Source organism: Salvia miltiorrhiza, chromosome 2 (genome assembly GCF_028751815.1).
Source record: "Salvia miltiorrhiza cultivar Shanhuang (shh) chromosome 2, IMPLAD_Smil_shh, whole genome shotgun sequence".
Lineage (NCBI taxonomy): Eukaryota > Viridiplantae > Streptophyta > Magnoliopsida > Lamiales > Lamiaceae > Salvia > Salvia miltiorrhiza.
In genome coordinates, this window is record NC_080388.1 from 56,716,888 (window position 1) to 56,730,210 (window position 13,323).

The 13,323-nt window shown below is 35.5% G+C and overlaps 2 protein-coding genes across 5 annotated transcripts; both read right to left on the reverse strand.

Annotated features, from left to right (window-relative positions):
- Nucleotides 1-696: 696 nt before the first annotated feature.
- LOC131010521 (DUF21 domain-containing protein At1g47330-like) lies at nt 697-5,659 on the reverse strand. Of its 4 annotated transcripts, none has more exons than XM_057938077.1 (12): nt 5,180-5,658; nt 4,292-4,368; nt 4,109-4,192; nt 3,902-4,015; nt 3,549-3,635; nt 3,249-3,388; nt 3,060-3,147; nt 2,801-2,874; nt 2,511-2,623; nt 1,751-1,983; nt 1,512-1,558; nt 697-1,366 (listed from the first exon to the last, which is right to left on the reverse strand). In XM_057938077.1, exons 1-12 carry the CDS (start codon nt 5,355-5,357, stop codon nt 1,300-1,302), a joined length of 1,302 nt encoding a protein of 433 aa, XP_057794060.1. In that variant the 5' UTR covers nt 5,358-5,658; the 3' UTR covers nt 697-1,299. The 4 variants fall into 4 exon arrangements, with proteins under 4 accessions (XP_057794060.1, XP_057794062.1, XP_057794063.1 ...); XM_057938079.1 differs by having other exon boundaries at nt 5,173-5,476; XM_057938080.1 differs by having other exon boundaries at nt 4,701-5,429.
- Nucleotides 5,660-11,344: 5,685 nt separating this feature from the next.
- On the reverse strand, nt 11,345-12,460 carry LOC131009781 (uncharacterized). Its single transcript, XM_057937189.1, has one exon. The coding sequence runs from the start codon at nt 12,458-12,460 to the stop codon at nt 11,345-11,347; it is 1,116 nt and encodes a 371-aa protein (XP_057793172.1).
- Between the last annotated feature and the right edge of the window lie 863 nt (nt 12,461-13,323).

A 13,323-nucleotide genomic window follows, 5' to 3' on the forward strand; every position in this document is an offset into this window, starting at 1 on the left:
AAAATTACTTTGTTTTTTACCTAAAAGAAATTACTCCACTTTGTTTTTGTTTTAGTAGCAGCGAAAGGCGTTTGTAAAATAGTGATGTTGAGATTTTTTAAAAAAATCTGAACTTACTTTGTTTTGTTATTTGCAGCTGATTATGAGCATCAGACGTGATTAATTTTGAGATGCAAACTTATGTTGGTTTTGGAATTTGTCAATATCTGTTAAAGAAAAGCTTGATTGTTTGAAAATGTTGGCGAGGGACATTGGTTTTAATAGTATAGTTTTGCATGCTTAATTAATTGCTTGAAGTTTTTAATTTTTAAATATGTTAGTGCTCTTGATTGATCATTGTTGCCTTTCATGTTAGTGGTGAATTTATTGATGAGGCTGTTGATTAAATATTTAGTTGTGAAAGAAAATACATTTTCAGTATAATGTGATTTGTGAAGCATGTTTTGACGAATTTTAGGACTCAAGTCAAGCTTCTAGGAATTTTGAATAAAATTAAGTATGCGAAATTTAAAAACTTCATAGTAACAACTTTTTTCCGCACATATGAATTCAGGAAAACAAATTAAAAATAAATAAATAAATCCTCCACAAAGTTTGTCAAACTAAATTTATTATTGAATTTTCAGGAATCGATTATTTTTCTCTTTCAAGAAAGAAAATGGTCATTGGATGTACGTACATACATACATACATACATACTGCTGTAATAGAAATTTTATTAAAAAGAAAATAGAAAGAACAAAAACAAGTGAAAGCACCCGCGAGAAGCCACGAGAAACCGAAAAACAAACAAGACTAAGAGAACATATTTAGAGGATCATCCTCATCAAAATGATCTTCGTCGTCAAGCATATCTCCCCATCTTTTAGAAACCACGGTCGACATAGCACGAGCAGCGTCAGAAGAAGAAGAGTGTATCACAAAATTTTGCATAAGCGCGCCTTCAGAATGAGCATGTTGCACTTTTTTCAAGATTTTGCGCGCCTTCAAAATTTTGCATAAGCGCGCATACATACATACATACATGTAGTATAGCCTAAGCCAAACTATAAATTAAAATGCAGGTTGTTGATGGGAGCTTCAAGGCAAGCTCGCAGGCCACAGCCAGATTTTAGACATCCAACAACTCCAACTTGTATCCAGCTAGGCTAGGCCTCTATTTATCTACATCACCTATAATTCAGACCAAGTTCCACTCCTTTTCCTAGTTGATCTCAACATATATAAGACTTATATAAGCTGTCTTCGGCAACTATATGAGCTTATACACTTCTACTAGGTGTTAATCGGGTGACAGCTTCAAACTGGAGTTGTAGATTGAATCGAGTTCGAATCCTGAGAAGTAGCATTCATGTTTATCTTTATCCTGCAATAAAGACCAAATCGATCTGATTATAGTTTGTGAAATTTCAGTCTAGGGAGTTCATCAAACCTTTTCTTATTAATAAACAATGCTTTCAAAGTAATAACTTTCGCAAAATTTTGAAACGATGACAAAAGTATCACTTTACCTATTGTGTATGTTTACATACTCGTCTGTTTCGTCAAGTATCTCCTCCTGACAAAACAAGGTTAAAAATTGAACGTAGGCCAAGAGAAGGAACAAGGATAACCAACAATACTACAGAAAATATTAGTGATATGAATCATTATAGCAAACTGCATTTAGCTGATTGTTAACTACAGAAACCATGTCGTTTAGATGAATTGTTGCTTTACTACTATAGACAGAATTCAAATATACGAGTACCTGAAGAAGCTCCTCAATCACATCTTCCATGGAGATGACACCAACTACTTCTTGATCGGGTGGAAACTCAGGGATTGGTGAGGTTTCTAAATCTAATATACAAAACGAACAGCCTTTGTGTCTCTTCTTGAAAGCAGGAGTCGATGGAGGGCTTTTCTTAACTTGATCATCAGACTTATTCATGACTGAGTCAGCATCATGGGTGGCGGTTTTCGTTGCAAATTTCTGATTGTCTGCATGGGGACACAAATTATTATGTTTTCCGCACATCCAGCAGGAGATCGTGCAAATTCAGTATGAAAAATGCAACACACTGACAGTTGCAGTTGCAGTCAAGAATTGCTATAGCTAAGAGTGTTGATGTCAAGAGTCGATTATGGAGCAAAAATGCAACACACTGACAGTTGCAGTTGAAATAAAGATGCGTACAGTTATACACAAGAAGTCAAAAGGAGCAGAAAATGAATAATGGGAACTTCAAAACTCATATGGTGCTTGATAAGAAGAAATTACTTGTATGTGAATAAACAAAGGTTTTTAAATATGGAAATCAGAAAAAAAAAAAAAAAAAAAAAAATCCTTGTATGTTGAATACTGAAGAGAATAATAAATAAATGGATTAAGTTGGAAATAAATAAAGAGGCAAGGCTTTTTCCATTATATGAAGCACAAAATTACTCTTCCCATTAGTTTTTGCATTGCATGAAAGGAAAATACAAAATCTGTTTTGCATCATTTTGAAGATTCTAAATGTTTATACCTTCTTTGCTTTTCTGCAGTGAATCTTTTGTATCCCTATACACGACAGCGATGTGGCTATGACCCTTTTGGAATTCATTCAGAATATCATAAAGGGGCATGTCTTCCGAGACTCTGAGAGTTGTACATGGCAAAGCAAGAGAATAAGCTATCATGTCGGAGTGTGTGCTATTGAATGGAAAGAGTGCTTATAAATGGCTAGCGCACAGTTACTAGGAAAAGAATTAGCACGAGTACCAGCAACAGCCGTTACCAATTGGAACCGGGAATAGGAAAGGAAGTGTATCTCACCGAGGAATTTTTCTGATTAACATTTTCCTTAGAGGAACCGAATCATCAGGGTCAACTGCAAGGAGATTTTTAACCTGCACGCGGTAAAGACAGATATTAGCTTCTGTTCATACGGTGCAAATCACATCCTGTGAATATACGGAAGGGAAAAACATAGAAAGAATGTGAAGACATCATTGATTTAACATGATAAATTCAGGTAGAAGAACAAGAAGATTGGTTAGAGCATCGTAGTTGTAGTAAAGAACATGACAGTTACCAAGATGAGCCCAATGATATTATTTTGGTTTTTATAGTACACAGGAACTCGACTGTGGCCCATAGTCATTATAGCATTCAATGTCTCCCTGTGAAGGGTTACAGAGTGAGGATAAAATTAGAGGGACGGATATCGTGAATAACAGTGTATTGCATATTAGTTAAATCTGATGGGAAATGCTAAACTCACAAATTAAGAGTTCCATCGAGATCAATGGAGAAGGCCTTTGCTATAGATGTCATGGCATCTTTGGCAGTCTTCGCAGTCAATTCCAGTGCCCCAGCAATTATTGTCGTCTCATCATGTGTCAAATCCCCTCCTTTCCCAGCCTATCAATGCAAATTGATACAACTGGGTTAGCTTTCCCAATATGACTAATGACATCTTCCAAACATAATTCATTTTAGGGAAGCTCAGCTGCAGCTATAGAAATAAATCTGCCTAAGAAAAGCAGGAAAACCAATTGCAGCCTAGATCATCATGACATACCTCATTGCCATGGAAATCAACAAAAGTTTTCAGCTCAGCTCTACGCAGTAGAGCAGCATGCCCCTTACCCAACATCCAATCGAGGATCTACAAGCAAAAAAAGGTTTTTGAGTAATCAAGATAAAGAATGGCCACTTTTTGTGAATTCCACAATCTGAAGGAGACGCAACATGTAACTTCTTCTTCGTTCTGTGGTGCCTTTGAATTATATAATTCATCCAGTCACGAAAAAAGAGCAAACTTTTACAACCTTGTTTTGATGATATCTTCCTATCTATCCTTGTTTTGAACATAGAAACTACATGACTGGAAAAGTTCAACACATTTGAACATGAACCTTCGATTCAATTTACCTTACTAATTGGATAGGCAATAGGGAAGAATACCCAAAGAAGAAGGTGGACAAAGGGTGCCACAGTTGCTCCAACGGTTAACCCATAACGCGTACAAATTGCTTGAGGCAATATCTTCAGTAAGAAGGAAACGTTAGAATCGTGTCAACAGAGTGTACAATTTTTTCCTAAATTCGACTTTGTTCAGTTAAGTTGCAGATCAACCACCTCGCCAAACATGAGGATGAGTGTGACCGATACCAGGATCGCAGCCCATGGAGGCACAAGCTTGTCCAAGAATATGGGAAGCGACTACAAGGAAGAAAGCAAATAATGTTCGGTGACCTACATGGACAAGGTACATGGAACTACCACCAAGAATACGAATGCCGTAACAGATAACACACAAACCTCCATTGCTAAAGAGTTGCCAATCAAGAGTGTGCAAAGCAATAGGTGTTGATTTTTCACCACTGGAAGTATTTTAGCTGCCAAAAGAATGATTGTCATTTATAGGTCCCTGCTGTTATCAATTTGTCATGTATAAAGAAAAGCAAAAAGTGCAAACAGAATCACCATAAACCACATTGTTCACATCAACAACAGAGTCCTAAAGCAAGTAAGAAACAATATGATTGCAGCTTGATAAGAACCATATCTTGTCCAGAAAAATAGAGCACCCGATGATTCACTTGTCACAAATCGATACGCTAGACCATCTCTAGACCCCAGACACTTCGCGGTTCAATATTATTACTCCAAAAATAAAGCATTCAGAAGTATAGATATACAATAGAAAAAGAAACATGAAAGAAATTACATGATTTTTGGCATCAATGATGTAAAGTAACTCCACCCCACTCTCCGGTAAAGCAAATAAATCTATACTTACACCCTGATAACAAGACAGAAAAAGCTCACAGACACAAAATAATAAGCAAGCTGAGAAATAGCAACAAATGAAATAATAATTCAATTTAGGAGTCAAAGATTTAGCTAGAACGAAAAAAAACTACAAATCAGCAAGATTTTCAAGAAGGGGCAACATCAAATCAAATGTAGCTCAAGAATTACAATCCCAACCGATCAATAAACCAACACAAGAAAGCTTTCATCTTCTAAGTGAGTGATCAAATCATAAAAAAAGAAATCCAGACTTAGAGAAACAAGTCCACAACAACACAAGAAACCATAAACAGGCAAAACCCCACAAACCCAAATCCACCAAAAACAACTTTGTAAAATCCCAACATCAAGTAAAGGGGGGAGAGAGAGAGAGAGACTAATAGTACACAGTACAGGCATGTTTACGATCTTGAGGGCGGCCTGATTTGCTGATAACCTCGAGGTCCACAAGGCCAAGAGACATGAGGCCGAGGGTGAGACCAGCCATCAACCCAGCAAACAACACCAGCCCTATGATAATCATCACAAACAGAAAAAACTCGGTACCACAACAAGGCACATCATCAGCCATCTCTGTCAGTCGCACACACACTCAGTGGGTTTGTGCGTGTGTGTATCTTCCGGCACGCACTTCCTAAAAATAGGCCTCGTCAACAAAATCTCGCACTTCGTGCTCATATGCCTGTCTGCATCCTACTCGACTTTCAGCTTTCACTTTTATATTCCTGATTTTTTTTTTATTCTCGAAAAAGTTAGCATTTTGCACTCATTTGGTGGTCGGTGCTCGGAGCCCAAGAATAATCGAATCAACCTCTTTTGGTGGTGAATCTTATGTGTTCGCTACAAAGAGTTTTCTTGAGCTTCTTGCCTTATTTCTTTTTTTTAACATTTGTTTTATGTGATAGAGTAACTATGATTGAGTATTTGAAATAGTAATAGATTATCAAATAAAGTTAAAATTAAGTAATTTACTATTATTCAAGATTAGTCTAAATAATAGGGGTGCACTCCACTCCAGTGTGATTGCTCTTTATAGCTATCATCATCATACAATAATAATATATATATATATATAGAGGTGTACTCCAATAATTTATCATATGTGAATATCGCTAAATTAAGTACTAAATTTAACCGCATTTATATGCTATCATCATCATACCATATATATGAGTAGTTTACTTTGCTGTTTATCAATGTGTACATTTAGCGAGTATATGCATATGTTTTAGGAAAAGTATTAGTTTTATTTATTACTCCCTCTGTCCCAATAAAAGTGGCAACATTTCCTTTTTGGGTTGTCCCACTAAAAGTGGCCACTTTCTAAAAATGACAAAAGTTTACTTTAATTAAGTCAACAATTATTCACTAATTTGGTCAACAATTGTAGGCTACTTTCTAAAAATGTTAAAATTACTCACTAATTTGGTCAACAATTGTAGGCCACTCTCTAAAAATTAATCACTAATTTTGGTGGGTCACACTCAATTAAAACATAACAATAAATTTCTTAATCTCCGTGCTCAAATAAAAGTGGCCACTTTTATTGGGACGGAGGAAGTAATTAAGAGCAAACACATAACTACATGAGTAATGAAAAAAAATCTTTAACTGTTATTATGAGACAATTTAATAATAAAATGGGTATTTTTTAAATTAAAAATCTTAAAATCAAATCTTATTTAATGCGCATGGAAGATAGCGACCACCAATTATAAATTATCAATAAGAAGGAAAAAAATTCTTCGCATGATTCAGATCTCAAACATGTGCAATAAAATAATTCTTGGCCTTTCCAAGTGATTCTATATGTCAATTGATGATGGGACTTAGCTCAAGAGTTTATTGTGTCGCATACGATTATACTAATTCGGTTTAATCATAACATAGTTTAATAATGAAAATAAGATAATACCATTTGTATGTTATTTAGTTATATTACCCACAATATACGTGACCTAAACTACATATTAATATATAGTGCAATTTTTAGCATTGACAAATTATTTTAAAATATAGAGCTTTTCTTCCTAAAAGATTATATAGCGTTTCAAATATTTTAAAAAGGCCGTTCCAATTTGGATTTTATACCATAGTTCCTCGAAATTGATATTCCAAGTTGCTAAAATTGATTACTTGGTTTCTTTTTTCTTTTTGTTTTTGAAAAAGAAGATGATGGAGTTTGAGAGTTCAATGTTTATTGTAAGTTTGTTTCCAATACTCAACTAAATTGGGATAATGATAAATTAATTACTCGATATGGAGGAATGCATATGATCTGTGTGGATGAAAATCAGTAATTGGCTGGGAAATGCTGATGTGGGCCCTCATCGTTTGAAAGTTGCATCCAGCTGTCGAATCCCAATTGGTTGAAGCTGAAAATGAGACGACCAGTCTCTGGAATGGTACAAGTCGGTATCAGCTTATCATTTATTCCAGATAATCCACAGCTTGCTCCCATGTAGATAATTATCACATTTTATGCAATATTAAAAAATTATAAATGAAGGAAAATTGTGAAAAATATGACATGAATGATGATGCTTCGACCTTGTACACATGATTTTGATTTGAAGGTTGTGATATTTGTCCCCCGATACTATTTATTCCACCAATTTATTTATTCAAAGAGGCACAAATAATAAATTCAAAACATAAATATTGAACAACAAAAAGTTTGATACAACATGTATTGGAATAACGAATTAGCAAACGTTACAAGAGATCAAGGCCATCTTTTCTTTATTTTTGTCTCGGTCGTCCTTCCTAGTCAAAATTTATTAGTAATTTATAAGTGTATTATTAGGTTAACAAAATTGACGATGAAGCATAATTTATTAGTAAGATATTTATCCTCAAACTAATAAGTTTGAGATTTTGAATCATTTAAATAATTAGTGTGAGAGTGCGTTTTTATTTATTTGTGATAGTAAATTAAAAAAAAAACTAGGCGAACAAAATTATCCATAACCAGTTCTTGTGAAGTTTAATACTATATCATATTGTATAATATTATCATTGGTGAAGTCTCATAATAAATTAACGGAAATTCAAATTATATAATTTTATTTATATTTCAAATGGTAAAATTTTATAAAAAGTGAATGTGAAATCTAAATTTTATTTTAAGAAAATTGTAAAAAATATTTGATCTTATGGACAAATAAAATTGAAGAAGTAATTTATTTAGTCAAAAGAATTTATTTTTTTAAAGTTAAACGAAATAAATTTTTTATTTAACCAAAAAAATTGATCAAATTAAATTGGCAATGTGTGTTAATCTTAACCAGTCAACCAATTAAATGTGAATTTTTGATTTTGAGAGTAATTAAGATTTATTTTTTATATATAGGTATTCATTTGGTGAAATCTCATAGAAAATTAATGTGGGATGATAAAATATACTAAGATTATATACTTATTTAAGTTCTCCAATAGGTAGAATACTAAAAAAAAAAAAAAACAATGTAGGATTATTCGTTAAAATAATTAGAATGAAGGAGAATATATTCAAAGATTTTTTTAAAAACGCGACTTTTGAATGTCATATAAGTAAATCTTATTTTCTTATTATATAAAAGGTGTTATGAAAATAAGAATTGTAATTATTTTTTTGTTTCAAATGAAGGAGATTTGATACAATTTGACCTATATAAAAAAACAAAATATATCATGTTATATATGTTGTCAAATTAATAAAGACTAAAAATGATTGAATAATATTAAAAATTACACATTATATATCTAATTAGTCATTTTACAAAAATTCTTCCACTGGTAATTAAAATACTTTTAAATTTAAACTTTCTAAATAAATTTCTCAATAAAAATACAACTATTTGTTTGGCCAACTAATTAATTAATTGGCCAAATTAAATTGATGATGCAAAACAATTATGAAATGAAAAGTGATGGGGAGTAAAGTATGCGTATACCTAGGACGCAGCAAGGGTCGAGGGGCAGAGCTGGAGTTGAGCACAAGAGGATTGCCCTTATTAGTATTCTCTAAGGAGTTATCACCCAGCGAAAGCATCTGCGGATTATCAATGGTATTTCTGCTAAGCGAGCGAGCAGCCCTGCAAGTCCCAGCTGCACAGGAGTGTGGCAGCGCTGCATAATAGATAAAATCCGACAGACTACTGACACATTCGACAGCTACCTATGCGAGGCTTTCTCTCTAATTAACCTGGTGATCGTACAAGGATGATGGATGACTTCTTTGCCCATCTTGTATATCTCTATAAATAGGAGTCTTATCTCTCATTGTAACGTTACGTGATATGAAATACAACACCCTTACTCTTATCACACGACTGGTGTTTAATCTGAATATTTAGTTCGAAAATTAACATAAGGTTATTTAGGTAAATTCTTTTTTAATGTAATTATGGGTTGACCGAATTTATTATATTTTTTAGTAGAGTTATGAATAATTTTGTATCATAATGTCGACGGTTATCAATTGTTATGTTTCAATAGTTTTTATTTAGTTAAATGGGTTAATAGTCGGAAAATCCATGAATTTTTTCCATTTTTTGGTTTATATCACGACCATAAAATTTGAATTCCAAATACACCAATTTGTAATTGGTTCGCAATTATCCCACGACGAAGGACTTCGGCGAAATCGAAAGTGATGTGGCAAGTACGTGGCAAAATCAGAACTGATGAGTCAATTTCTTACAGAAAACGACGTTGGTTCATTAATAATTAAAAGCAGTTTATATTTAATTAAGAGTAAAAGATAAATTAAAAAACATAAATCCCCCAACGTCACCCCATCCCCCTTGCCAATCCCCACCTTCGCCGGACCCTCCCATGGTTCCCCACCTTTGCCGGACCCTCCCATGGTTCCCTACCTTCGTTGGACCCTCTCATTGTTCCCCCATCGCCGCCGAGCCCATCGGGCAATATAGAGGTCGTGGTCCTCAAAAATGCGGAATTACATAGGCCCACATCGTCGGAGTACAGAATCGACGATGGCAAGGATGGCGGCGTCGCAATCTTCAGAGGAGATACGCGACGGTGAATTCGGGTTTGGGTTTTGGATTTGAGGAGAAATCGAGCCCTAATCCCTTGTCGATTTTTTAGTACTGGAGAGTGGTGTTTGAGGCTATTGGTGCGTCGATTCTGTTGGTGGGAGAGGGCGGTGGAGGAAGAGAGTCGTGGGGAGTGCGGCAGAGGGGGAGGTCTGTTGGCCACCCAACGACGGAGGAGGGTATGGAGAAATTGATGGTCTGCGGAAGAGGGCGGCGAAGGTGATGATGGCAGGCGGCAACGTGGGGCGACATCCAACAAGAGGCGCCCAGATCCACCTAGATACGCCGCCACAACGGCCACTCCACTCCGTCCTCGTCAGGCGGCGGTGATGGCAGGCGGCAACAAGGCCTTCGCCAGTGGCGGATCCAGGATTTATAAGTTGGGGGTACGAAAAAATAATCTCATAAAATCAAATGTAAAATATACTTTAATGTTAAAAGTACTATATCATCAAACATTATTCAAAGATAGTTAGATGCAAAAGAAAATTAAATAACTATATATCTAGTTTATCTTCCGACGAGTCTTCATTTCTTCAAAACGTTTGACGACCTATCATCGGAAACTTGTAGAAACATATATTTCTCAATGAAAGTGACCAAACAATCATTTAATACTTGATCCCCCATGCTATTTCGCAACTTATTCTTGACCTAAGTCATTCCAGAAAACACTCTCTCCACACTTGCAGTGGCAACCGGAAGAATTAATATCAACTTAATTAGCAAAAACACTAGAGGATAAGTCATATGTCTCTTTGTTTCAACAAGCTTCATCGAAAGAGAACTAATATCATCCAAATTTTGAAACTCATTATCTCTTCTCATATCTTCCATGAATATGGCAAGTTGACATTCAAGAGTTAACAAATCAATGCTTGAAAATTCGGAGGGATAAAAAGTTGCAAGTTTGAGTACTTTTTCCTTGTCATAAGAAGAGAAGCCATCTTTAGGATTTAATGAAGCCATGCATCGGTTGTCAAGTTCTTGAAGTAGTAAATCAATTACTTCTATAAACACATCAACCCGAAAATGATGAAGATATGAAACTTGTTGAGCAAACCGCTTTGATCTTCCTTGAGGGATATAACAAGCCTCCATGTCCGGAACAACAATCTCATTATCATTGCAAAATGAGATTACTTTATTCAAGTGAGTCTCCCATCCATCATCTCTCATTTTCTGTAATGTCACTTTGGTCAAAGTGACAAGTCTCATAGCACTAACAATATCTTAATCTTTTCTTTGCAAAGCAAGACATAAATCATTAGTGTACCCAAATATAGTAGTCATTAGATGTGCCAAAAACACAAAATTAAATGACTCTAGTGAGTACAAGAACCTTAACAATTGTAGAAAACAAGTTCATGACATTCAAAAGACTTTTGTAATGAGAACTCCAACGAGTTTCTATGGGCCTCTTCAAACCAAGTTCTTGATTTAATCCCGATCTCGTTTCAAGTTCACCAGTTTCCAAAGCTTGAGCAACTTTTTGTGCTTGAAACTCTTGAATCATTTCTCATCTCTTACAAGAAACACCAATCACATTCAACAAGATTGCAAACGTATCAAAAAGCCAAACACACTCATTGTTCTTTTTGGCAATGGCTACAAGAGTTAGTTGAAGTTGATGAGCAAAGCAATGGACATAGTAAGCACTTGGAGTATCTCCCCTAATCAAAGTCTTGAGGTCATTTATCTCACCCTTCATGTTACTAGCCCCATCATATCCTTGCCCTCGAATCTTGGATGGACTCAATGAATGTTCAACAAGTAAGGACATAATAGCACTTCTAAGAGACAAAGCCGTGGTATCACCAACATGAACAAGTCTCAAAAATTGTTTTACCACCTTTCCCATTTTTTCTTCAACATAACGCAAACAAAGAGCTAGTTGTTCCTTTTGGGACACATCACTAGACTCGTCGGCCAATATAGCAAAGTAGCCATCACCTAGCTCCTCCACAATTCGCTTAGTTGTTTCTTTAGCACAACAATTGATAATATCTTTTTGAATAATTGGAGATATCAATTGACAATTGCCGGGAGCATTTTCAAAAGTGACCTTTGTGATAACTTCATTATGTGTGTTTAACCATTTCAAAAGTTCAAGAAAATTTCCCCTATTAAGGGATTCTTCATTTTCTCTATGTCCACGAAATGCCATCCCCTGTCCCAATAAAAAGCGCAAACAAGAAATTGAAGCTTTCAAACGAATTTCATACTCTCTTTGAATCACATCAGTGGCATTTTCAAAGGAAATAAGAATTGATTTTTTCTTCCCATCTCTTAAGTTTGCATATTTCTCATAAGCAAGATTGTGAGCACTTTTAACACCACCAACATGTTTCAGAAATCTTTCGGGTTTATTCCATGGCTTAAATCCTCCACTAACAAATGCATCTCCACCAACATTAATCTCAACTTTATTCTTGAACAAATAGCAAATAAAATAAAATGCGGCATCTTTCTTAATACTATATTCAAGCCAATCCCATTTTTCAAACCAAGAAGCACTAAATCGACGCAAACCTCCAAGGTCTTTGCGAGGAAAATCATGAGTTTTTGGTTGACAAGACTTTTTCAAAATATATGCTCTCCTAACCGCATCTCGTTCATTTGGAGGATAATTCATTATGCTAATTCTTTTTCTTGGGTCATGAGGAAGAAGCTCAACATCATAAATCAATTCTTTATCCTCTAATGGCACACTAGTACTACTTGAACCACCCAAATTTTGTTGTAGACTTGTAGTGTAATATGTCAATATCGATTATCCGACTCTACTCTCCTCTCTTTGATTTCCTTTCTTTTTCTTTGAGGAATCAAAAATCTCGCCTCTGTCTCTCGTCTGTTAGCCTCCTCTCTCTCCAATTCTATTGTTTTTCTTTGACGAATTGTTTGTAATCTCTAATCACAGCCGCCACTTTTATTAAAGAGAGCCGCCACTTTTCACATTCTATGGGCCAAAGGCCCAAAGTCCAATTCTTTTTTTTTTTTGCAATGCCCGGTGGGACTTTGAGTTTGGGATTGGGGGGACAAAATCAAGCAGCAAACTTTAATTACATAATACATATATAATACTATTACTAAAAAAAAATTTGGGGGTACAACCACCGCCCCAAGTAGATCCGCCTCTGGCCTTCGCCAATCTGGAAGTCTTGCAGCCGGCCAGGCTCGGGGGGAAGTAGGGGTGGTAGTGTTGCGTGGGTAAGGGGTGGTGTGACGGGGAGATGGATGATGACGAGAGAGAGATAGAGTACGGACGAGATGAGAGAGAGAGAGATGGAGCAGAAGAGGAGAATGAGGAGAGAGGAGATAGATAGAGTGTGTGGAGTGTGCGCGCGTGTGATTTGGCAATTTCAGTGGCCACGTTGGCATTCCAGCTGACAAATCAGCTTTGATTTGGACGAATTTATAATTCGTGAGATAATTGCGAATCAATTACAAATTGATGTATTTGGAAGTCAAATTTTAGGATCGTGATATAAACCAGAA